The sequence below is a fragment of the Rattus norvegicus genome, chromosome 19 (genome assembly GCF_021556685.1).
Source record: "Rattus norvegicus strain SHRSP/BbbUtx chromosome 19, alternate assembly SHRSP_T2T, whole genome shotgun sequence".
Lineage (NCBI taxonomy): Eukaryota > Metazoa > Chordata > Mammalia > Rodentia > Muridae > Rattus > Rattus norvegicus.
This window is the reverse complement of record NC_141552.1, coordinates 54,069,091-54,095,958: the sequence shown is the minus strand read 5'-3', so window position 1 is coordinate 54,095,958 and position 26,868 is coordinate 54,069,091. Positions and strand designations below refer to the sequence as shown.

Below are 26,868 nucleotides of genomic sequence, written 5' to 3'. Positions count from 1 at the left end.
TTCCCTTTGTCTCCTCTCTCCCTTACATTCCTCTCTGCTGCTCGGTAACACTAAAGCAGACAGACCATAGGTTTTATTTTAGTTTCCATGAAGACAAATGGTGTTCCTCCATCTGCAGCTAACCACCCAATCAACTTTTTCTCTCCTGCCTTCCCAATCTCATTCCCCCTTTCTTTGTTTTTGGACTTAGAGAAAAGACATAGAGAGCCTGTCTGTGGTTTGAGAAATAACCATTTCTTTGTAGTGATTTGTTATTCTTTTTACCCTTTACTAGATGATAGCTGAGTCTTCACTCAATATTCCGTGATTAGTCTGATTGCGCTAGATGCGAACAGAAATAGTCCTTGCCATTAAGATCTTCACATTCCCATGGGCAGACATAGGTCATGCCAGTATATTTCTAAATTTATACTGTTAGACAAAGTCCAGATAATTCTTGCCTTGGAACAGTTCTCTGATCTGTTTCTTCTTTTCCTGTCCCACCTCAGCCTGGCTGGGCAGTTTGGTTATGCCTGGTGTTGCAGTGCTCCAAGATGTGCCCAGTTAAACTGTCAGACCGTAGCACAAGGCAGCTTGAGCTTGACGCTGCGTGCAGTTGTGGTCTGGTTAGACTTAGCCAGACATAAGTAGTCATTTCGCTGACTCTCTGCCCATGATCCTTCTTGTCTGCTGTTGGCTGTCGAAAAGACACTGCACCTTTCCAATCGTCACATTTCTTTCCTTTCAGGACATGAGAAAATGGCAGCTCTGACGACATCTCCCTGAGAGAGTCTTTGTAAATCAAAGCATGAAGGAAACTTACAAAGTATAATTCTGCCGAGAGATTGTAATTAGGGCATCTGAGTTTGGGGCTACTGCGTAATTCTTTTTTTTTCTACTACTGTATTTATGGGAGATTTTGTTATTCTCTTTCACCCATTTGGAAGCAAAAGGAACCCAGCAGAACAATCTAATGAATCATCTTACTGAGTGTAGCTGGGGAGCACCCTTGAGAGCTGCTCTTCTACTCTCGTTAGGGAGGCTCTGTTGATTCGAGACTTATATGTGATTTCCTGACACTTTCTGTTCCCCCCACATTTAGTTGAGCAACTTGCATCTTAAAGAGGAGAAAATCAAACCAGATGCCAATGGTGAGTAGCTAAAGCTAGTTCATAAACAAATGCATTTTTGATTTGCTATTTCTATTTTGATAAAGCAACTACCTGAATAATTAGTGCATTTATACTAGACAAAATACTAGTGAATATTGGTATTTGTTTGACTTGGGTATCAGTAAACTAGGCTGTATAGTCAAAGAATGTTTAATAGAATTGAGAGTACCTAACTAGCATGTAAATTATTTAAATTTATTACTTAACCATAGGACTATATTGACAGAGATGATTTTTTTCAAACCATTCTTTATCTTCAGTTTGGGGTGAGATGCATAAAATTTGAGCAACTTGTAAGTTTACATATTCCAAATATCCTCCTGAATTTACATCTGTTAAAAAGTGTAAGGTGGGGGTTGGGGATTTAGCTCAGTGGTAGAGCGCTTGCCTAGCAAGCGCAAGGCCCTGGGTTCGGTCCCCAGCTCCGAAAAAAAGAAAAAAAAAGTGTAAGGTGGAGGACTAGGACTCTATCTTAATGGTAAAGTGCTTACCATCAGCACACAAGGCAATAGGTTCCACAGAACAACCATAAATCAATCAATATCAGAGCAATGCTAATTAATTACCTCATTCTGGAAATACAATCTTGTATATATTTTGCTGAATTACAATGTTGATTGAGTATGTGTATACATATGTATATATATACTTTAAAGATTTATTTATTATATATAAGTACACTGTAGCTGTCTTCAGACACACCAGAAGAGGGCATTAGATCCTATTACAGATGGTTGTGAGCCACCATGTGGTTGCTGGGATTTGAACTCAGGACCTCTGGAAGAGCAGTTAGTGCTCTTAACCACTGAGCCATCTCTCCAGCCCTGAGTATATATTTCTATTAGTCAATAATTTACTACACGGAATTTTTATGGCATTGTGCTCACATTGACACAACTGCAGATGTTTTATTGAGCACAAAGATGCTTCCTAATTAATGCTATTGTAGTTATCATTCTGTATTATTTCAGAAATGTCACTGCTGTGACAGAAGTATGCAGTTGTTTATAAAATAGGGTAAGGGGATCTGGAAATAATCACAGAAGGCAGTGTTGCTAAGCTTTATGTAGAAAGAATAAAATGGTTTTAGTAGTGGCTTGGTTTTCTCATTTGTTTTGTTGAAAAATTTGATAATTTCTCCCCCTAGAATTAGAATTGTCTTGGTTGCTAGAAATGGAATAAAGTTTTGAACAACATCTCTACTTTGTTTCTAACCAAGGTGCTGTTGTTAAGACCAGTGCTAACACAGAGAAGACAGAGGAAGATGAGAAAGGTAACAGCATTCAAGTTATAAATGGGGTTCCATGCTCTAGGAAAAAGGTGGTAGAAGTCTTATTCATACTTATTTATTAAGGTTATTTTCAGACAAGGCTGAATCCCTTGCTGGCCTAGAACTCTATGCAGTTGAGTTAGCCTTGAACTCATGGTCATTTTTTTTCTTCTACCCCGAGTGCTGGGACTGATAGCATGTGCCACATTGGGGGTGGGGGTGTGTGAAAGGGGTGGGGATGGGTGTTTGAGGGTGTGGGTATGTGGGGAGGTGGAGTGGGAGGGTGGGTAAGAGTGGGGGTGTTTGGTGTAGGGTGTGGATGAGTATAGGTCTGGGTTTGGGTGTGTGGGTGTGTAGATGTGTGAATGTGTGGGTGCGGTTATATGAGTTTGGGTGTAGGTGTGTGGATGTGGGTGTAGACCAGAGATTAACTACAGGTATCTTCTTCAGTCACTTTCTACCCCATTTTGCTTTTGAGACAGGGTCTCGCTATAGCCCTGTCTAGCTTGAAACTTACTATGTACTGGCTAGAACTCACAGATCTGCCTGCCTCTGCCTCTTGTCTTCTTAGTGCTGAGATTAAAGGCCAAAGCCACCATGCCTGGCCTTTCCACATTATTTTTTGAGGTGGGAGCTCACTAATTGAGCCAGGTTGCTAGAGACCCTTCTTGTCTGCTCACCAGCATGGAGCTTTACTTCAATGACATTGAATGGGTGTCACAGTGCTAGGGTAGAAGTTCAGTGTAGTCATTATGTAGAAGAATTGTTGGTTGTTATATTTCAGGGAAATTTTCAGTTTTATTATACTTTAAATATCAAACTTGATGTATTTATATTAAGAACTCTAGTACAGGGCTGGAGAGATGGCTCAGCGGTTAAGAGCACCCGACTGCTCTTCCAGAGGTCATGAGTTCAATTCCCAGCAACCACATGGTGGCTCACAACCATCTGTAAAGAGATACGATGCCCTCTTCTGGTGTATCTGAAGACAGCTACAGTGTACTTATATATAATAAATAAATAAATCTTTAAAAAAAAAAAAAGAACTCTAGTACATATATATGTTATTACTTAAAATATCTTTGACTATGACTTAAATTCATGAACTTTTTTTGAGACAGGATTTCTCTGTCCTGGAACTCTCTGTGTAGCTGGCCTCAAACTCACAGAGATCCACCTGCCTCTGCCTCCCCAAGTGCTAGGATTAAAGGTGTGGGCCACCATGAGTGACCAATTCAGAGCTTTTAAAAACTCTAGTGCTCTCTCTTCCTGACAGAGGACAGAGCTGCTCAGTCTTTACTCAACAAGCTGATCAGAAGCAATCTTGTGGATAACACCAACCAAGTGGAAGTCCTGCAGAGGGACCCGAGCTCCCCGCTCTACTCAGTGAAGTCCTTCGAGGAGCTTCGCCTGTGAGTGCTTGCTTATTTGCATTCAGACGGGATCATGGCCTAGCTACACATCTTTCATACAGCATTGTGTTTACCAAATGAGGTTAATAATATGCATGTAGCTGCTCTGAGTGCTACGGAAAGGCTCTCATGGGGTTCTCAGCTGCATCCTGGGTGTATCAGTGAAATGCTGTGTTCCTCAGTCTCACTGACTTTCTTCTCCATTGTCTTTTCTAGGAAACCACAGCTTCTCCAGGGAGTCTATGCCATGGGTTTCAACCGCCCTTCCAAGATCCAGGAGAATGCACTGCCTTTGATGCTTGCTGAGCCGTATGTGACCCAAAATACCTACCTCTGTCATTTATTGTTTAGAATACTTTTTAAACATTTAAACCTATTCATGCCTATAAACTCAGAAAATTAGGAAGCTGAGGCGGGAGGATGAAAAGTTGAAGTTCTCATCAAGCTATAAAATGAAGTCAAGGTCAGCTTCACCAACCTTTAAAAAAAGTGCATACCAACTATTTGTGTGGATTTAAAAAAGAATTTCATTGCACTTATTTTGTGTGTGTGTGCACATGAATGCACCATGGTATGTGTATGGAGATAAGAGGACATATGGAGGGAGGCAGTTCTTGACCCCTACATAAGGTTCCCAGAGAATCAAACTCAAGTCATCAGGCTTGGCAGCAAGCACCTTTACCCACTGAGCCATTTTGCCAGTCCCCAGTTGTTTTTTTTTTTTTTTTTTTGGTTCTTTTTTTCGGAGCTGGGGACCGAACCCAGGGCCTTGCGCTTCCTAGGTAAGCGCTCTAACCGCTGAGCTAAATCCCCAGCCCCCCCAGTTGTTATTTTTAACCTGAACATATTGTTAGGAAAAGCTTAAGATGTTCAGTGAAGGGCTAGAGAGATGGCTCAGTGGTTAAGAGCACTGACTGCTCTTCCAGAGGTCCTGAGTTCAATTCCCAGCAACCACATGGTGACTAACAACCATCTGTCATGGGATCTGATGCCCTCTTCTGGCCCGTAGGCATACATGCAGGCAGAAAGCTATATGATGTATACATAATAAATAAGTATTTAAAAAAAAAAAGATGTTCAGTGAATTTGAAAGGATTTTATAGGGAAATGCCCATATACCTACTACCTAGATTTTACCACTAGCATCTTATTCTTCTCACATATCTGCTGACTATGGATCTTCTTGATGGTTTTTGCTTGCTTTTGGGAGAGTGTAAGGCTGACTTTGGAGATACTAATAGTGTTGTTTTGAGACAATCTCAGTATAGCTCAGACTGGTCATACATTCTCTTATGTTGTTAAAGATGACTTTTCCTTTTTCTTTTCCTTTTTTTTTTTTTAAAGATTTATGTATGTGAGTACACCATCACTGTCTTCTGACATTGGATCTCAGCCACCATGTGGTTGCTGGGAATTGAAATCAGAGCCTCTAGAAGAGCAGTCAGTGCTCTTAACCGCCGAGCCATCCCTCCAGCCTGACTTTTTTCTTTTTTAATGTTTGAGTATATGCTGTATGTGTTAGGAGAGGGGGAATTACAAGTGGTTGGTAGCCTACTGTCTAGGCTCTGAGAACCAAATTGGTATTCTCTGGAAAAGCAGCAAGCATTTGTAAATGTTAAGCCATCTCCAGAGAAGATGATTTTGAACTTCTGATCCTCCTGCCTTCGAGTCCCAAGTGTTAGGATTATAGGCAAGTTTATGCAGTCGTTGGTGTCAAACCCAAGGCGAGGTACATGGGCTGCCAGCTAAGACACATCCCCAGCTCCCTAAACTCCTTATTTCTGCTTGTGACGAACAGAGACTGCCCTAGCCTTGACTTGTATTTTCTCAGGTTTTTTGTCTACTCCTGCACTAATTGACAAAATAATGGATTTTGTTATGATATTTTCATACATGCATTTGAGGTAGTTTGATATATTTACTTACACACACACACACACACACACACACCCTACCTTTTGTTTATTTCTGAAAGCCTTGTGTTCCTTATCCATATCTTTGACTGCTGCTTTGGCTATGTTAGGGCTTCATCTTGCTACCTTCAAGGACTTGAACTTGGTACTTGCTTTTTTTTTTTTTTACAGAACTTGCCACTTGAACCCTTAGTTTTGTGTTTTAAGGCGTTTTACGCTAGGTTACACTTTGTAAGCCAAGTGCTTGTTTGAGTTTCAGGTTGATGACATCTGAGGCTTTATAGGAAGGAGAGGAGATGGTTACCTAACATTTGGGTACAATTGTTTCAGGCAAGTAGGGATAATGCAGAAGCCTTAAGACGGCAGAGCAACATTGTGACGATTGTGGTTTGAGATGAGGGAGATTGGGAGAGAGAGAAAGAGATTTGAGTTGAGAGATACCAAGGAGCCAGAGCAGGTAGAACCTTTAAGGACATTAAAAGATCTGGAGAGGGCTGGAGAGAGATGGCTCATTTGGTAAAGTTTGCTGTGCATGTGTGAGGACCTGAGTTTGGATCCCAAGCATACACATCAAAAGCTAGGTGTAGCAGTTACCATGCTTGTATCCTGTCCTCATGCTTAAGGGCCAAGGCAGAGGGACCCATGGGAGTTACTGACCAGTTTAGCCAAATTAGAGAGCTCCAGGGTTAGTGAAAGACACTGTCTCAAAAAATAAAAATGGAAAGCTACTGAGGAAGATAATCTATGGTACTTAGTGTTTTGTGAACTTCACATAAGCTTAGGTCAGCTGGGAAGAGGGAACCTTAACTGAGAAAATGACTCCATCAGCCAGGCCTGTGGGCAAGTCTGAGGGAACTTGTTTCGATTAATGATTGATGTGAGAGAGCCCAACCTAATGGTACCACCCCTGGGCAAGCGATTCTATATTATATAAAGAAGCAAACTGAGCCAGGAGCTGGTGGCACACTCCTTTACTGTCAGCACTCAGGAGGCAGAGATAGGTGGATCTCTGAGTTTGAGGCTAGGTTTGTCTACAGCCAGAGCTACACAGTGAAACCCTGTCTCAAAGGGAAAAATAAATCAAGAAGGAGCCGAGTAAGCCATGGTGAGCAGGGCAATAAGCAGCACTCAGTCCTGCCTCCAGGCTCCTGCTTGACTTCTTTCTATGATGTGACTTGGGAAGTGTAAGCCAAGTCAACCCTTCATTTCCCAAGTCGCTTTTTGCTATGGTCTTTACCACAACAGTAGAACGCACACTGGGAAAATGCCTGATGTCAACTTCTGCACTTCCTATGCACACGTGTATACACATGTATGTGCACATACATAAGAATCTGGGCGAGGGGTTGGGGATTTAGCTCAGTGGTAGAGCGCTTACCTAGGAAGCGCAAGGCCCTGGGTTCGGTCCCCAGCTCCGAAAAAAAGAACCAAAAAAAAAAAAAAAAAAGAATCTGGGCGAAGTAAGGATCAGTTAGGTTTTTGAGCATAGGAGTGACCCAAAGTAAGTCACACTTTATTGAAATCACTGCTGCTTCAACTCTAGGTAAAGATAAAGAATGCTTAAAACTTCTACCACGAATCTGTGTTATTCTGCACATGTGAAGCTATCAAGTGTAATTCTGCTACAGAATCCAAGGTCGTCTTTTGTAAATGAAATTTAAAAACCCATTTGAAGCTTTATTTGCTTTTATTTTTTTTTTTGCTTTTTATTTATTTATTTATTTATTTTATTTTTTTCGGAGCTGGGGACCAAACCCAGGGCCTTGCGCTCGCTAGGCAAGCGCTCTACCGCTGAGCTAAATCCCCAACCCTTTGCTTTTATTTTTAAAAAACTTTTTAAAATTTTTGTGAAAGCGTTTTGCCTGCATGAGTACATATATCTTCTGCATACCTGATGTTCAAGGATGTCAGAGGAAAGTATCTGATCCCCTGGAACTGGAGCTGCAGACAATTGTGAACCACCATGTGGATGTTAAGAATCAAGTTCAGAACATTGGCAAGAAAAACAGGTGTTCTTAACCACTGAACCATCTTTCTAGCCCGGTGAAAACTTGATAGTTGTCTAGTTAGGACTTCTGTTACTGTGATGACACGATGACCATGACAACTCTTAGGAAGGACAGCATTTACTTGGGGCTGGCTTGCAGTTTAGAGGTTTAGTCCATTATCATCACGACACGAAGCATGGTAGCATGCAGGCAGACATGGAGAAGTAGCTGACAGAATTCTACATCCAGGTCCATGGGCAACAAGAAGAGAAGAGACAGACAGACAGACAGACACTGGGCCTGGCTTGAGCTTCTGAGACCTCAAAGCCCACCCCCAGAGACAGGCTTACACTTCCTCCACCAAGGCCACACCTCCTAATAGTGCCATGCCCTGTGGGACTATGGGAGCCATTTTCATTCAAACTACAACGATGGTGAAGCTCCTAAACATTTTGTTTTCCATGCAGCCCACAGAACTTAATTGCCCAGTCTCAGTCTGGTACTGGGAAAACAGCTGCCTTCGTGTTGGCCATGCTCAGCCAAGTAGAGCCTGCAAACAACCATCCCCAGGTAAGGGCTTTGGCCATTTGGGTTTTCTATTAGCATGTAACCTAAAGGGGGTAGATAGAGAGCACTGTTCCTGGACTACAGGCAGGCTGTGGGTGGTCAAGGTATTCACACTTGTAATCCCAATAAAGGACCGCTAGAGGCAGGAAAGTTTGAGGGTAGCATATGCTATGTAGTAAGTTCCAGGCTAGCTTGGGCTACAGAGTGAGACCCTGGTTTTTTTTCTTTTCTTTTTGAGTCCTGAAATGTATACATATAAGTAACTGAACTGAACAGGTTTAGGAACATGTGCACATGCACAAACATACATACGCACAGATACACCACACACCCACCCACACACACACACACACACACACACATACATGAACACCCACATTTATCAACAGGGGTGGGGTACGAGGGAAATTTTGCAGGAAATAGGGAAAATGATGCAAGGATAATCTCAAAAAGTAAAAATATATATAATAAAACTTCATTGAAAGCATTTTCAGATACAAAACATACAGTGAGATTAGCCAAACTAGTGTCAATGAATTTTCAGTCAGTTTTTATATAATTAGAAAAATCAATCTGAAGGATGGACCTTTACACTGGATTTCTTTCTTTCTTTCTTTCTTTCTTTTTTTTTTTTTTTTTTTTTTTTGGTTCTTTTTTTCGGAGCTGGGGACCGAACCCAGGGCCTTGCGCTTCCTAGGCAAGCACTCTACCACTGAGCTAAATCCCCAACCCCTTCTTTCTTTATCTTTATTTTAATTTTATGTTGTCTGTATATTTTATATGCAGATACAGGTGTGTGCTTGGTGCCTGCAGAGGCCAGAAGGCAGCATCATATCCCTTAGAGCTGGAGTTTGAGATGGTTGTGAGCCACAGTGTGGGTGCTGGGGATAGAACTCAGCTCCTTACTACTTTCATTATCATATTGTCTGTCTGTCTGTTTTGTTTTTGAGACAGGGTCCCTATGATGTAAAACTTATGTAGGCCAAGTTGGTCTTGAACTCACAGAGATCCACCTGCCTCTGCCTCTGAGTGGTGGGATTAAAGGGCGTGTACCACAGACATACTACAGCAGCTGTCAGCTTTATCTTTATTCCCTTATCCACCACACACACACACACACACACACACACACACACACACACGTACATTATATGCTAGAGTCCCCACTCCATCCATTTTTCTGCAAATTTTAAATAGTATTTAATTTTGTATTTTCTTTGAATGCTCATCTTTCTTTTTAATATTTTTTAAGATTTATTTATGTATATAAATACACCACCAGAAGAGGGCATCAGATCCCATTACAGATGGTTGTGAGCCACCATACGGTTGCTGGGAATTGAACTCAGGACCTCTGGAAGAGCAATCAGTGCTCTTAACCACTGAGCCATCTCTCCAGCCCCTGTATGTTCATCTTTTTTTTTTTTTTTTTTTTTTCTTTTTTTTCGGAGCTGGGACTGAACCCAGGGCCTTGCGTTTGCTAGGCAAGCGCTCTACCACTGAGCTAAATCCCCAACCCTGTATGTTCACCTTTTTTGTTTTGTTTTGTTTTTGTTTTTGTTTGTTTGTTTTTCTGTATGTTCATCTTAAATAAACTAAAGATGTTATTTTATACAGGATCTTCCTCCTCCTCTTCCTCTTAAGGTCTCACTCTGTAGTTGAAGCTGTACTGAAACTTACTGTGTAATTCAGGCTGGCTATGAGCGTACAGCAGTCCTTCTGGGCCTGCCCTGTGCTGACTTGATTCTTCTTATATAACCCAGAACTCAAGTTGAACAGCAGTAGAGTGGCTAATGTTTCAAGGGAACACAAAGTCTACTGAACTTCCCATGGTATGCGGGTCCTAGAGTACTGCCAAAAAGCTTGGTGCTTTTACTTGTATGAAAAACTACTTTATTATTCTCATAGGTTTGAACATTATGACAACTGCCAGGGATGGTAGTACATATCTCTAATCTTTGAATTTGAAAAGCTGAGGCAAGTTGAGCTTGAATTTAAGGCTAACCTGGGCTTCATAGTCATCTGGAGGTCAGATTGGTCTATGTATATGTATATGTGTGTGTATCTGTATATATATATATCAAGACCTTTCCCCGAAAAAGAAGAGTAAGTTCTGAGAAATTTCTAAGTGAAAAAGAAGCTAATCTTCAGCTAGGTGGTAATGCCTTTAACTTCAGCATTTGGGAGGCAGAGGCAGGGAGTTCTCTGATTTTGAGGCCAGCCTGGTCTAAAGAGCAAGTTTCATAACGTCCAGGCCTCATTGAGACACTCTGTCTTGAAAAACAACCCTTATTCCTCAACTGGAGTTTGAGAATCTTGATCATGAACATAATGAGAGTTAAAATCCCCTGCGAGGTCTGTATACCTCTGGGCCGGTCTGTATGGTGTTTCCGGTTGAGTTTAACTGAGGAAAGGAAACCAACCTTGAATGTACATGGCATCATCCCAGACTGATTAGTGTTGGGTGCTGTGTGGAGGGAAGCCACTGGCTCTTGCCTTCCCTGCTTCCTGACTGCAAGGGCAGTGTGTGCAGATACTTTATACTTTACAGTTTACTGACTCAGCATGGTGGACCCTGGCCACCCAAACCTCTGGACTTTCCTTCCTGAAGTTGCAGCTGCTGTCCCAGAAAGAGAGCGACATGTAGCTAGTGCAGTCACTCCCAGGGAGGTTTGTGTGCTCCAGGGCCAGCTACTGCTCTGCTCGCTCCTTCCTTCCTTCCTTCCTTCCTTCCTTCCTTCCTTCCTTCCTTCCTTCCTCCCTCCCTCCCTCCCTCCCTCCCTCCCTTCCTTCCTTCCTTCCTTCCTTGAGACTGGTTCTTATTATGTAGCCCTAGCTGTCCTAGAACTCCTATGTAGAACAATCTGGCATTGAATTCAAGGGGTCAGCCTGCCTTTGCCTCCTGAGTGCTAGGATTGAAGGTGTTTTACAGTGCCTGGCTGACACTCCCTCTTTCAATGTCTTTATAGTCTGACCTCTAGTGATTCTAGTGTTTGACTCTGCAGTTTACAAGTGATACGGTGTGTTGGAGAGATGGCTCAGCAGTTAAAACACTGGCTGCTTTTCCAAAAGACTGGGATTCAATTCCCAGCAACCACCTGGCAGCTCTTCTCTGTCTTCAGTGTCTGTGGCTCCAGTTCCAGGGGATCTGACACCTTCACACAGACATAGATGAAGGCAAAATATGAATGCAAAAAAACATTTTTTATAAAGGGAAGTTCTGTATACTATATTTCTTTTTCTTTGACCTCAGATGGATGAGCAGGGTATTAGGGGGATGGCCCTTGGCCACACAGTCGTTAAGAGCTCTCATTCTGGACTCTGTTTTTCCTCTAGTGTCTCTGCCTCTCTCCAACCTATGAGCTGGCTCTTCAAACAGGAAAAGTGATTGAGCAGATGGGCAAGTTTTACCCTGAACTGAAGTTAGCTTATGCTGTTCGAGGCAATAAATGTGAGTAGAAGTATGGGGGCCTAGATCATAAATAACCACTCATTTTATGTCTGAAGAATTTCAACAGTTAAAGTTAGAACAGTTCAGTGAATGCATGAATCCTACCCATCCGGTTCAGAACTTAACATCTGCCACATTTTCTTTTCTTTTTTTTTTTTTTTTACAGAACATTTTTTATTTTCCACTTAAGACTTTCCCAGAGGACGTAACTAACCTTGTCCCTACCCCACGTCCCACGAAGGGTTAGTGTGTTCACTGCTATAAAGCAGACTCGGAGAGTTTCAAGGACTGGAGCTAACCTTAAGTGGCAAAAATGCTTTCTGTCTGAATTATCATAAAAATGTTTAAATAATAAAACGAAAGTAAAGGAGCAAAGGGGTAACGGTGGCTTCAGAGTGAGGAGACCATTCACGGTTCACATCAGACACTCCATCGTGGCTCAGGCTTAACACGGTGGAGACAGGTCACTATTGTATGAAAGGTTCACCACAGCACGCTGTGTGCACCCGAGCAAGCCCACCCCAGTCCCTACTGCTTCCACCTCAAGTACTGCCCAGCCTGTCGGGCTGGCAGTGGAGAGGCACATGGGTCTTCCCTTCGATCCAGTCTTTGTTCTACGGCTGGGGAGTCTGTGTCAGCTCGGTAAAGAAGACAGCTGAGATCTACCAGGTCGTCAATAAAGTCAAACTGACTGATATCACTGTGAGGGAAGGGCCGTCGGGATTCATTCTCTTCAGATGCTCTTCAGTCATACATTTTACTCCCTCCATGCATTCATTCTCAGACTCCTTCTGGCCTCTTAGTGGGCTGGAGCAGCAAAATGGTGTGAGACAACACAGCAAACGCTTTGCTGCAGCCCCCGCTAGTGCCTCCGCCACCCCACAGCCACGCTTTCTTTTTTTTTTTTTTTTTAAGATTTATTATGTATACAGCATTCTGCCTGCAGAGGCACCAGATCTCATTACAGATGGTTGTGACCCACCATGTGGTTGCTGGGAATTGAACTCAGGACCTTTAGAAGAGTAGACAGTGTCCTTAACCTCTGAGCCATCTCTCCAGCCCCCAGCCACGCTTTCTTTATTGATACGTTTGTGTGTTGTCGTTAAGTGTTTAAAAGTAAACTGTTGGGCAGGGGGAAATGACTCAGCGATTAAGAGCACTGACTGCTCTTCCACAGGTCCTGAGTTCAATTCCCAGCAACCACATGGTGGCTCAACCATCTGTAATGAGATCTGATGCCCTCTTCTGGAGTGCGGGCAGAACATTGTATACATAAAAAAAAAAAAATAAATAAATAAATTGTCTTACTGAAATTCATCTGTTCTTAATCTTTTAGTGGGCACCTCATAGGGACATTATACACTCCTAATGCCCTTGTTTCAACCAAATACACTAACAGTTCCCTAGAAAACTAACATCGACTCTACTATTGCCCATTTGTACCTAAAATTTTCTTTGTTTGCTGAATTCTAGGTTGGTCTTGCCCTCACAATCCTGCTTCAGCCTTCTGTGTGCTCTGGGTATAGATATCCCACATTTCTGGCTATTTTTTTTATAATTTATTTTTATTTTATGTGCGTTAGTGTTTTGCCTATGTGTATAGCTGTGTGAGGGTATCGGATCTGGAGTTATAGACAGTTATGAGCTGCCTGTGGGTGCTTGGAATTAAACCTTGATTCTCTGGAAGAGTAGTCAGTTCTCGTAACTGCTGGGCCATCTCTCCAGCCCATCTGACTCCTTTTTAAAAAAATTTTTTTTTTTCGGAGCTGGGGACCAAACCCAGGGCCCTGCTAGGCAAGCGCTCTACCGCTGAGCTAAATCCCCAACCCCTTAAAATTATTTTTATCATTATTTTTGTTACATCTTTTTTTTTTCTTTTTTCTTTTTTTTGGAGCTGGGGACCGAACCCAGGGCCTTGCGGTTGCTAGGCAAGCGCTCTACCACTGAGCTAAATCCCCAACCCCTTGTTACATCTTTAATATATAATTTCAGCAATTCACCAAGAGGTGGTGGTACGTGTTAGTTTAATTCCAGCACTTGGAAGGCGGAGGTAGGCAGATCTCTGAGTTCGAAGTCAGCCTAGTCTACAGAGAAAATTCCAAGATAGCCATAGCTACATGGAGAAACCCTGTCTGGAAAAACAAACAAAACCAAAAATAATACAATTTTAAAACTAATTAATCGTAATTTGATTAACTATGTGCCCATTAGATATTATGGTAGCATCCTAAATTTTTCCTAAAATATTAACAAAATCATTAGTATTAAATACAAACTATCTTCAAAATATTTCACAATGGAGAGCTGGCCTTGCATTTGGAATGCCTGAAGAAAACTTCTCTTTTACACAGTGGAAAGAGGTCAGAAGGTCGGTGAGCAGATTGTCATCGGTACCCCTGGGACCGTCCTGGACTGGTGCTCCAAACTGAAGTTCATTGACCCCAAGAAGATCAAGGTGTTTGTTCTGGACGAGGCTGATGTGATGATAGCGACTCAGGGCCACCAAGACCAGAGCATCCGCATCCAGAGGTAGGAACTAGAGCCAAGGGGAACTTGCCAGAGCTCCTCCTGCATCTTTGGGTTCTTTGCTCTGCTCTGTGCAGCTACATTGGTGCTGTGGGCCATTTCCACAGCTGCTGTCACCATGCTTCCAGCATGGGTCGAGAAGAGAGACCTGGGCCCCTCACTCAGCCCCAGTGCCGTGCTGGGTGTGCTCCTCCTTCCCCAGGATGCTCTCTCCCCACCTCAGCCTGCTGGGGCCATGACCCATCCAGAACGGGGAGGCTGAGCTTGTGCTCCTTCTGGTTGTAAAACCTTGGAGTCTTGCCAAGCGCCTGGGCCTCCCCTTGCAGGATGCTGCCCAGAAACTGCCAGATGCTGCTTTTCTCTGCCACCTTTGAAGACTCAGTGTGGAAGTTTGCCCAGAAGGTGGTCCCAGACCCCAACATCATCAAGCTGAAGCGTGAAGAGGAGACGTTGGACACCATCAAACAGTATTATGTCCTTTGCAATAACAGAGAGGAGAAGTTCCAGGCCCTGTGCAACTTGTACGGGGCCATCACCATCGCCCAAGCCATGATCTTCTGCCATGTGAGTAGTCCAAGGTCTGCTCGACGCACTACCCTTCCCTGCTGTTTGTAGGTTAATGAGTCCCCATCTCTGCCACCCAGCAGAGGAGGACTAGATCCCCCTCTGTACACTGGTGAAGGGAAACCACCATCTACATCCACTGTCCAGACAATAGTCTCCTTGGGATTTTGAGTTTAAAGTCGGTTTGGTTGATTATGCTTAGAGATTCCTTTAAAAAAGAAATTGCCCAATGCCAAGCTGAAGCTTAGTGCTGGCAGGTTTGAGTAGCAGGCATGGTTCTTCCAATCCCATAGTCAGCACCACAAAATCAAAGTAGAACAAAAAATTGAAAATCCACCAATAATTTTTTTCTGTATTTGAGATAGGGTTTCACTCTTTCCCTCGCTGTCCTTGAAATCATAGAAATTCTTCTGCTCTGTCTCTATCCCTCTCACCCTCTCTTCCTTTGCCTCGTGGTAGAATGAAAACATGCACAATTATGCCCACTTTACACATTTAAATATTTGTATTTTATCTTTATTTATATGTATGTGCCTCTCTGTGTATATATGAAAAGCAGGAGAGGTATTAGAGCCCAAGGAGCTGGAATTACACGCGGGTGTGGGCCCCCGGTATAGGTGCTGAGAACTCAACACTGGGTGCTCTCAACTGCTGAGCCACCTCTCCAGCCCTGGGTACAGTTCTTTTTTTCTGATAAAATATTTTTAAAATTATTATTACTACTATTATTATTACTATTATTATTGTGTGATAAATGTGTGTGTGCATGGAATTCCATGGATGACCTGAGTTTAATTCCTATAACCTATTTGTTGTCTGTGTACACCATGCCATGAACATGTACACACATATACACCCATACCAATAAATGAATATAAAATTTAAAAAAGTAAGCTGTTCATTTAGGCTAGTGAGATGACTCTGGGTAAAGGCGCTTGCTGCCAAGCATCACTACCTGAGTTCAGTGCCTTTTTTTTTTTAAAGATTTATTTATTTTTATATTAGTACACCGTAGCTGTCAGACACACCAGAAGAGGACATTGGATCATCGGATCCCAGATGATGTGAGCCACCATGTGGTTGCTGGGAATTGAACTCAGGACCTCTGGAAGAGCAGCCAGTGCTCTTAACCACTGAGCCATCTCTCCAGCCCACTGAGTTCAATTCCTGGTACCCATGGTGGGATGTGAGAATTAATCCTGAAGTTATTATTTGATCTCCTCATAAACTCAGCACATTCATGTTACCCTCCCGAACAAACACTACATAAATTAATTTAAGAAAATAAAACATAAAGCCAGGCATGGTGTTATACACCTTTAATCACAGCAAGAGGCAGAGGCAGGTAGATATCTGTGAGTTCAAGGCCAGCCATGGATACACAGTGAGACCTTGTCTAACAAATAAATGGTATGTCTATGCAGGCCTGGGAACAGCACTGTGAGGTGGTCAGGGCAGTGTCTCCTAGAATGGGTTCTTCATCTCGTACTCTGTCGCTGAGGCAGGGTCTTTCCTGTGGTTTGCTGCTACACTGTGTACTTCAAGCTCACTAGCCTGTAAGCACATGCATCAGACTCTTACATGGGCTCCAGGGATCTGAGCTCAAGATGTCAGGATTGTACTAATAGGCTCTTTACATACCCTGAGCCGTTTCCCAGACATGCTGTACTTTTTCAAGCTTTTTTAAAATTTATTTACTTATTTTGTGTCTATGAGCACACTGTAGCTGTCTTCAGACACACCAGAAGAGGGCATCAGATCTCATTACAGATGGTTGTGAGCCACCATGTGTTTGCTGGGATTTGAACTCAGGACCTCTGGAAGAGCAGTCAGTGCTCTTAACCTCTGAGCCATCTCTCTCTAGCCCAAACATTTTTTTTAATTAATTTATTTTTTTTTTTGTGTATATGAGTGCACTGTAGCTGTCTTCAGAAGAGGGCATCAGATCCCATTACAGATGGTTGTGAGCTACCAAGTGGTTGCTGGGAATTGAATTCCTGTAAACCTGCTTCCAACATTCCAGAATGTTGACTAGCTTGATCTTGTATAGGCCTTGTTCAGGCAGCTACAGCTACTCAGAGGTCATGACTGCAGTAGTCCTGTCATGTCCAGGAGACGCTGTTTTACTGCAGTTATGCCCATCCTCTTGGTCCTGATGTTCCAGCCCACCCTTCACCCCCATGTGAGAAACGTTAAGCCTGGACAGCCTGCTGAATTCATTAGAGTCTTCACATTTCATAATGGCAACAGCCACCATTTTGTGGATATCTTTGTTTCTGTTTTTGTTTTTGTTTTACAGGTCTCTTCATTAAAAACAATTCTTTTCACTCCAGACCCGCAAAACAGCTAGCTGGCTGGCGGCAGAGCTCTCCAAAGAGGGCCACCAGGTGGCCCTGCTGAGTGGAGAGATGATGGTGGAGCAGAGGGCTGCTGTGATCGAGCGCTTCAGAGAAGGCAAAGAGAAGGTTCTGGTGACCACCAACGTGTGTGCCCGTGGTGAGCAGAGACTGGCCCCGTTCACCAGGCAGGGGGGCCCAGGCCTGTGAGCAAGAAAAGTTCCTGTGCTCATGGTCTCCTGGAGGTCGGAGGGTTGGGGGCCGTTCCTTCCTAGGAGGGGCTGATTGATTCCTTTGGGTGGAAGGGAAGCCAGCAGTCTGGCTGTGGTGGGAAGGTTTCCAGATGCTCCCTGACTCGTAGAGTTGTGTCCTTCGGCCTCGGCTACAGCCCTCTTTAGTGTGTGCTCTTCAGTGGCCACATGTGACCTGTCCCAGCCATGTCTCCAGTGCCACTGGGTATGTGTGGCTGATGGTACCTCCCTCCCCTTGTCTCCTGCCTGCCTCCCTTTGTACAGGTATTGATGTTGAACAAGTGTCTGTGGTCATCAATTTTGACCTTCCTGTGGACAAGGACGGGAACCCAGACAATGAGACCTACCTGCACCGCATTGGGCGCACAGGCCGCTTTGGCAAGAGGGGCCTGGCAGTAAACATGGTTGACAGCAAGCACAGCATGAATATCCTCAACAGAATCCAGGAGCATTTCAGTGAGTCCCTGAGTGGGCTCTGCCGGATCCCCTTTTCAGAGGGGGGTGTGGAAGAGTGGATGTTTCCTCAGTCCCTGAGGCGGGCTCTGTCCCTGCATATTGAGGGCTCGGGGACTGGAGTATCAGTGCCCTGGGACCAGGCTGGGAGAAGCTGACTCCTGGGATGTTGGTGTCAGTGACCAGAGCCCTGGTGCTGTCTGCTCAGGCTCAGGAAGCCTGCCCTGTGCCTAGAGGAAGCATCACTGTCCCACAGGGAGGTGCCTCCCCAGACTTCCCTGCTGTCCTAGGTGACTTCTGTCACATCTCCACGGTAGTTCACGGTGGTCTTCCAATCCTTTCTCTTTCCCTCAGATAAGAAGATAGAAAGATTGGACACAGATGACTTGGACGAGATCGAGAAAATAGCCAACTGAGAAGCTTCTCCATGGGCTGGCGCCACCCTCAGCACTCCCTGCCTGGGACTCCAGTGCTTTTATGGCATAGGCCTTGACAGGCACCTCAAAGACCAAGGTCTGAGTAGAGACTACCTACCTCATTCGGAATTACGTTTGGACTTGACAGAAATTTGTGCAAATGATGAGGGATGGTAGAAAATTTGTTTACACAACTTTGGAAGATTAGGCATGAATGAATACACAGAAATTTACCTTTTACAAGTCCCGTCTTTTTTTTTTTTTTTTTGGACAGAACTTCCCCATCTTTACACTAATCTAGACAATACCCCAAGGATTCCTTATGACAGAACTTAGCTGAGTATGACTTGGAGTGTTCAGGCCAGGCGTGTGCAAGTAGCCACACAGTAGTACAAGAAAGGCAGAGTCCCCAGGTAGGAGAAGGATGTGTCAGGAGGGTAGCACGAGGTAGTTGTCCTGTGGACTGCTGTGTAGGACCTGGTGTGCAGTGGCTGAGCTGGATGGATGGTGCCAGACCCCGCTGACACTCTTTCTAGGAAACGACTTGTATGCTGGACCAAATGCCTTTGGGTCCCCCTGTCTCTCTATTGAGCTTTGTGCCTCAGGAATGTGATGTTCTTTCCAGCAGGCAGCAGTCATGTGCTGTGCAAATCTGGTATTGTGAGTTCTCGGCTCATACTTCAGCAAGACCTGTGGGGCAGTTGTCAGAGGATTAGTGGTACCTTGGCTTACACCTAGTTCATGGGGACTTGAACCATTGTTTTTACATCTGTAACATCACTTTGAGTGTTAGTTGTCCCAGGCAAATAAAAGGGTACCTGAGATCTGGATTTTAAGTGAGTACTATAGCTTCAAGTTTCTGATGGGCAAGCAGTCTTGATCTGAGCAGTTGCCAAAAATCCTTGCTTTGTCGGTGGTTCCCAAAGACTAGTCCTATCAGGGCTAGGGGTGATTACAGACATTGAGCATTGTGAGTCTGCAGGGATTCTCATGGTCTGTGTTCACAGTGCCTGGAATGAATACAAGTGAGTGAGATGAAGGGCAGATGGACCACAACCATTTGTCTGTCCAAGACAGAGTAATCGCCATGCGTTTGCTCCTTCCTCCCTTAGCACCTGTCAGTAGAATAGTAAAGCAAACAATAGGAACAGAATTTGTCACAGTTAGGTCATAGATACCCTGAGTGACGCAAACGGAAAGATCGAGAGGCATCCTCTCATGGGGTGAGTCCTCTCTCTAGCGCCTGTTTTGTTTTGTTGCATGTATGTGTTTGCTGGGACTCAAAGCCAGAGCCCTGTGGTCTGTAATGTAAGCACGTTACACTTAACCATTATTCCCAGCCATGGTAGAAGAATTTTGTGATGAGAGGTATTGATCCTAGATCTTCTTATCTGTGTTCATGTATCTTAAGGCCAGCTCTGTCACCTGGGAAAGGAGAGTGCCATGGCTACCGCCTGGGGCTACCGCTCAGTGTCACAGAGAAACCAACAGCCTGCCAGTTCTCTACTTTCTCCAGTGGGTATTTGAATAGAATTCTCTGTGTGCTTTTGGCCAACTTTGATCTATCTTAGGAGTCTTAAAAGGAGAGAATAAACTTTTTCTCTTAAAATACTGTGGACCAAACTTGAGATAACTGAAAACAAGGACTGTAGTTGGAGAAGTGTGAGACTCTTCCCTGAGTCTGAGAAGGAGAATGGGGAAGGAGAGCAGCAGCCTCTCCAGTGGCTTCTGGTGGAAATGTAGATCGGCCTCCTAACCTAGAGTCCTGCTCCTCCAAGAATCAACTGGATGGGTTTCATGGTGTCTGTGGGGATTCATTGGTTTAAGGTTAAAAACTAATTGGAAAGACTCCCAAAAGACTATCCACCTTTTAAAAAGGTGAGGCCTACATTGTGGATGGCTCTGGAAGTCACTTGTGTCATGTGGACCATATTCCTTCACAGCCCACACTCACTCCTGCCACCACCTGTCCCCCAGGGCGAGGTTAGTACTGTTAGGAGCCTTCAGAATGTATTGAGCTTGCAGAGCCTTGGTACCAGGGATTAGACTGATGTCAATAAAGTTATGTATCTAGGAAATGATAAACCGAGCCCTCAGAGACAGGAGCTCAGGGAAAGGAGAGAAAGAAGCTCAGGGAAAGGAATTTTTTGTCTAATGAAAAGTTTTGTAACATTCATTATCCACAAACAGATCTTAATGGATTTTTACTCTTTGACCTCAAACTTAAATTCCTGCCTCAGTTTCTTGAGTGTTAGAATTATAGGTGTGTACTATCATGCCAGACTGAGGTATTTTGTTCTCAGAGTATCATTTATTGGTTGGTTGCATAAGATCTGATCAATTGTTGAGACATAGTCTTTTGGGAGTTTAGGGTTTTTGTTTGTTTGGATTTTTTTTTTTTTTGGTTCTTTTTTTTCGGAGCTGGGGACCGAACCCAGGGCCTTGCGCTTCCTAGGCAAGCGCTCTACCACTGAGCTAAATCCCCAGCCCCTGTTTGGATTTTTTGAGACAGGGTTTCTCTGTGTATCCCTTGCTGCCCTGGAATTTGCTCTGTAGTAGACCAGGCTGGCTTTGAACTCCAGGATCCACCTGCCTCTGACTCCTGAGTGCTGGGATTAAAGGTGTGCACTTCCACATCCTGCAAGATACAGTTTTTCCTGGTGTTAATTATGAATTATTCATGTTACTAAGACAGGAATGATTGTAAGAAGGAAGCAGCATTTTGTGGTTGTTGGTGTATTAAGTAGTTGACATTGCCTCAGGCTAGTATCAGTCTTTTAGTTGGTACTGTTCTAGCACGAGCAACTAGGGGCTCTCTACAGACCAGGATTCTGTTCACTCGCCAGAGGAACTCACACACACACCTCACCCCACTTTAGTAAAACAGGATGATTTTGGTCACTGCCTATAAAGTCAGTCTATGGATGCATCTTCCAGGAGTGATGGTATATACCAGTCAGGCCCAGCATTAGCAAGCATGATAGTCCGTATCTGTAAATCCCAGCATTAGCAAAGCTGAGGCTAGAGGGATTGGAGTTTAAAGTAAGCCTAGGCTACATAGGTCCTGTCTCAAAAAACAAAACAAAACAAAAAATAGTCTGAGCATGGTGCTTCATGCCCATAATCCTGGCATTTGTGATCTGAAAGCAGGAAGTTCAGGAGTTCAGAGCTAACCTAGGCTCCAAGAAGCTGGCTCAGGGCATTCCACCTGGAGGCTGAGGCAGAATTGCTGAGTTCAAAGCCAGCCTGGGTTACTTAGAAATAGGCCAGCCTTAGCTCTGTACACTGAGTCAAGTTGACAAGGGTGGAAGAGAGATTCTGGGAAAACAGAGCTCAGGTGGCCATGAGTGGGAGAGAAAAGTCAGGGTCACAGGATAAAATGCTGCAGCTGTTTTAGTTTTTGTTTGGGATAGGGTCTCAGTGTTCAACACAGGCTGGCCTGGAAATCAAAGCAATTCTACCTCAGCCTCCTGAGTGCTGGGATTCTAGGCAGGAGCCATCAAGACCTGGTGACTAAATTTTGGCTGCATCATAGTCCAGTGTCCTGCTGTGACAGACTAGCCAGGGCTGGGCAGTCTGAGGACAGGTGAGCATGCGGGCGTGGAGGCGGAGACGTCAACATCAGCATTAGCAGCAGGATGAGGAATTCTGAAATCAGTGTAGCAAAACTGGCTTTCTGTTGTTGGAGGGGGGAACTGGACTGCCTGCCTCCTTTGCCCACACTCAGGTAATGACTGTTTCTCTTGGTCCTCATTAGAGACACCAGATTCTTGAGGACTCCTTGCAAGTTTACATGGCTTTGCTTCTCTATGAGAATAAATACCTGTGTTCTGTTGCCTGGCTGTTAAGGTGTCTTCTATAAAGGACCCTGGGGCATGAAATTAACCCAAGAAACTTACGCTGAGGCACTTACACCGCTTTTCTTGTCCTTAGCTGAGATAGAACTTTCCCAGAACAACTTGAAACCCCGTGTGAAGATGCAGACTCATGCTTGTCTTGGCTTCCAGACTGTCTTGGCTTTAGAATCCGAAGGGGCAGGGAGGCGGCTGCTCTGTCATAGTTTCAGTCATGAAGTGGGGAATGACTAGAAGGTGGAGGAAGGTATGGTGGCCCTGCAGATGTCATCTTAACACTTGCAGGGCTGATGGTTGAAACGTTTGAGTACTGCTAGGGCTACAGAGATCTGGACTGTGTCGTGAGATCATGATCAGGTTAGGTCAAGCTTTACAGTGATGCCTGACATGCCCGCTGTCCATGAACCATGTCTCCCCTCTGTCTTAGCTACAGTTAATGGGCAGAGAGAGACAAGGGTGAGAGAGCAGACCTTCTGTGTCTTTTTGAGCCCAGAATTGTGGCTAGCTTTTGCCAAGGGAAGAAATAGGTTTCCCTAGAAGACTACTGTTGTTCAATGTGTTTTCCCCATTCCAGTTCTTCAACCTAAAAGCAGCCTACTGAGTGTAGGTTGTTGTAATTATTCCCTGAGGGCAAGCCTCCCTCCCCATTCACACTTGAAGGAACAAGTCAGGTTATGTGGCTAAGTAAGCCTGTCACACTTGAAGGAACAAGTCAGGTTATGTGGCTAAGTAAGCCTGTCACACTTGAAGGAACAAGTCAGGTTATGTGGCTAAGTAAGCCTGGTTTTTTGGGTTTTGGTTTTATGTGTGTGTGTGTTCAGCTCATTTTGCTATCTGACAGCAGTGGCTGCTGAATATGCGTAGAAATTATCAAGCTGTGGCTAGTGCATGACTCTGGTTATTACTGATCCAGGTCCTAAAGGTCAGAGGGCACTGGCTGCCTCAGGGAGTTGTCATTAGTGGGGCACTGGTGCCTAGCCTCTCACTAATTTTATTTTTTAAGACTTGCTCATCTTTTTAAATAAATATATTTTTAAAATTGTGTATGGTGTTTTGTTTGCATTAACTTTGTGCTGGGTCTTATGGTTTCCACTGCTGTGAAGAGACACCATGACCACAGCAACTCTTATACACAAATCATTTCACTGGGTCTGGCTCATAGTTTCAAAGGTTCAGTCCATTACTGTCATGGTGGGAAGCATGGGCGCATGCAGGCAGACTTGGTGCTGGGGAGCTCAGAGTTCTATGTCTTGATCTGAAGGCAGCCAGAAGACTGTCTTCTGCAGGCAGCCAGGAGGAGGGTCTCAGCCACACGGGTGGAGCCTGAGCAGAAGAGGCTTAAAATCCACCTACACAGTGACACACTTCCTCCGTACTTAATAGCTGAGGCCAAGGATTCAAACATGAATCTCTGGGGGACAAAGCTTCAAAAAGCACCACATACAGTGTCTGTGAAGGCCAGCAGGGGACACGTGATCCCCAGAGTGATGGAGGATTCTACTCAGGTTCCTCAGCAGTACTAACTACTTCCTAAAGGGACGAGTGTCGTTCTAATGTTTACAGTTGGCACACGCCAGCTTCTAGGTCTTTACTGACCTTAGTTCTTGGGCATTTTCTCTTGTCTGCCATAGGTAACTTTGTTCATCCTATGGCTCTGTTTGCTGGAAACCCCCAAAATCTATCCTAAGACCTGACGAATTTTGGGGTAGGCTTGTAGCTGGGGTATTTTCTAGTCGTGTTATCAGCAACAAGGAGCCCAGCAAACACTACCAACCCAAACCCCGAATGCTGCTCTTGAGTTTCTCCTCCAACTTGACCTAACAAAATGGCATAACAGTTACCTTTGCTCAAGTTACAAACCTGGAATTCAACATGGGTCTTGCTCCCTGACCCTGACCCAATAAAAACACTAAGTCCTTTGGGTCAGTCATCCATTGCTGTGTCACAAGTCTCAAAACAATGGCTTGTCAGATGTGGCAATACATGGCTTTAATCCTAGGTTTCAGTAGGCAGACGTAGGTGGTCTACTGTAAATGAACTCACTCTGTTTCACAGCAAATATGTGTTATGGTCTGTTTCACAAATAGGGAAACACGCACAGAGAGGCTATACGAAGTGTCCTACAACACCCCAATAGTAAGAGGCCTAGACTTTCTGGATCCAGGCCCCACACTCTTAATATGTTTGTCTCATGCTATTTTAGAACTGCTTTTTAGAGATTTACGTATATTGAGTGTGCTATCTTATGTAAATCTGCCAGAAGAGTGCATCAGATCCCATTACAGATGGTTGTGAGCCACCATGTGGTTGCTGGGATTTGAACTCAGGACCTCTGGAAGAGCAGACATTGCTCTTAACCGCTGAGCCATAGCTCCAGCCCCTGGAAGTATGTCTTTACTACTGAATTCTGGACATAGCAACAGCAGGGGTTGCAAAGAACTGTCCCCTGTTAATATGTCTTCAAATGTTTATCCTTGAGAAAATGCTTCACGGTCATTTTCTCATACAATTAATTTAGTGCTGGGAATCAAACCCAAGCTTCTTCCCACATGATGATTCAGCTGCATCTCCAGCCCTTTATACCTTTTTTTTTTCTTTTTTTTAGCCAAGGCCTCTATGTAGCCTTTACTGGCCTGTAGACCAGGCTTCTGTCTGCCTCTGCCTCTCAAGTGAGAGAGGTGTGCGCCACTGCGCTTGGCTTCTTTTATATAATAAAAATTTGAAAAGCCACACAGTTACTCTAGCACCTGATATTATCCCTTGTTTTTTTTCTGAATCTTTATAGCATTTCGTTGGCCCTCGCCATCCTGTTTCTTACTCTATATAGAGGCACCTGGAGTGTAAAGGAGCAGAAAATTCGCTGACCGATTTGCTCCCTCCCTAACAGTTCTTGTGCCCACCATGGGCATACTGCAGGGGATCCAATGGTGAATGTGGGACTCCGGGATGAAAACAAAATCCTCACACATGAGAAATTGACAGTTCCAGACACCCAGGAGCAGGTTAAGTGTCCAGAAAAGGACATTGTCCTCCAGTAATTGGGTTCACTGATTTGGCTTTGGCCAATCAGATGCCAGCAAGGGTCAAAGTTGCAGGCTTGTTGAGTTGGTTAAGTGTGAAGAAAGCCAGCTGCTGCCTCTCCCAGGTTTTGGGTTTGTGCTGTAGAACTAAATTGCCCTGAAATCAAAGGTCAGATTTGCCAGTTGGTTAGGTTTACTGATGTTAAAATTAACTTCTAGAATTCCAGTTTCCTCAACCAGCCTCAACTGGCCTCAACTGGGGAATGGAGATGACATAAGGATACTGAGAATAAATGTTTCGAATATTCTGTGTAAAATTGTTTGTTTGTTTGTTACTTGTTTCGTTTTGTAGATAGGTTTCTTTGTGTAGCCTGAAATTGACCCTGTAGATGAGGCTGGCCTCAGAAATCTGCTTACCTCTGCCTCTCCAGTGCTGGGATTAAAGGCATATTTGACCATGCTCAGTTTAGAATGAAGTTTTTTTTTTTAAATTTTTTTTTAACTTACTACCACTTTTAGGCCTCCTGGCTAAAATGGAGTATAGATGTTAAGTCATGTTACCGTGTGCAGCTGAGTCAGAACTTGTCTCAGTGTTGTCTGTTTGGTAGGAAATATCAGAAAGTGCGTTCTCTTTGGCCTTTGGTGTGGAAAAAGGAGTCATTGTAGTTATGCTCCTTTTGGGGTGTACAGCCTAGCTGTGGGTTAGGAATGAATGTACTAGCAGAAGGTAAGGAATAGCCCAGAGCTGTTTCCAACAATAACTGAGTGGCTTCATTGTTCCATTTGGGGCTTCAGCCTAAACCACCAGAAATCAACCTCATAGTGGATGCAGATGGTATGAAAGAACTATTTGTTTTTTTTTAACTCATTAAACGCAGGAGTGGTGGTGCGTACCTGTAATCCCAGCACTTGGGAGGCAGAAGCAGCAGAATTTCGGAAAGTCTGAGGCTATCCTGTTCTACATTGAGAATTCCAGACTGGAAGGAAGGAAGGAAGGAAGGAAGGAAGGAAGGAAGGAAGGAAGGGAGGGAGGGAGGAAGGGAGGGAGGGAGGGAGGGAGGGAGGGAGGGAGGGTGGGAGGGAGGGAGGGTGGGAGGGAGGGAGGAAAGAAGGAAAGAAGGAAGCAAGCCAGCCAGCCAGCTGGGTGTAAGGAGGCCAGGCTGATTCCATGACAAGCTTCAAACTGGCAGTTAAGGAGACTGGGCCTAACTATTTCCAAGAACTGGGCAATTCCTGGCAAGTCCAGGTCTCAGAAGCTGCCCCACCACCTAGCCTGATGCAAGGACAACGGGTCAGCAGCAGTTTCCAGACTTCCTCAGCTACTTCCTCAGCCAAAATTTTCCAGACCTCCTCAGCAAGTTTCCAGCACTCACACTTCAGTAATGGAATGTCCGGAGATGAACCAACAGATTGACATAGAGGTCACCTAACCCAGAATTCCCTAATGTGCTAAATCAGGCCTGCAAGCTCACTTGGGTGTCTCTCCATCTTGTTAATGGCGAGACCCCAGCATCTGGACTTCTACAGAATAAAACACTTTTTGGGTTTACATACTGTTTGGGTTGGGGGGGGTGTCATTCTTCAGCAAATCAGGGACCCTTACAGCTGGCAATGGTGCCTGCTCTTATTCCCAGCACTCTGGAGGGAGAGGCAGGTGAATCTCTGAGTTCAAGGCCAGCCTGGTTTACAGAGTGAG

At 44.3% G+C, this 26,868-nt stretch overlaps 1 protein-coding gene across 4 annotated transcripts in view; it reads left to right on the top strand.

Moving 5' to 3' along the window:
- Ddx19b (DEAD-box helicase 19B) overlaps nt 1-23,196 on the top strand; it is a 30,632-nt gene extending 7,436 nt beyond the window's left edge. For all 4 annotated transcript variants that reach the window (XM_087595174.1, XM_087595171.1, XM_087595173.1 and 1 more), the window contains 11 exon segments: nt 1,082-1,130; nt 2,371-2,424; nt 3,698-3,833; nt 4,050-4,142; nt 8,202-8,304; nt 11,638-11,752; nt 14,104-14,281; nt 14,605-14,842; nt 17,176-17,338; nt 17,694-17,885; nt 18,237-23,196. In XM_087595174.1, coding sequence (XP_087451300.1) covers nt 4,081-4,142; nt 8,202-8,304; nt 11,638-11,752; nt 14,104-14,281; nt 14,605-14,842; nt 17,176-17,338; nt 17,694-17,885; nt 18,237-18,298 — 1,113 coding nt within the window. In that variant the 5' untranslated portion in view covers nt 1,082-1,130; nt 2,371-2,424; nt 3,698-3,833; nt 4,050-4,080 and the 3' untranslated portion in view covers nt 18,299-23,196.
- The last annotated feature ends 3,672 nt before the right edge of the window (nt 23,197-26,868 follow it).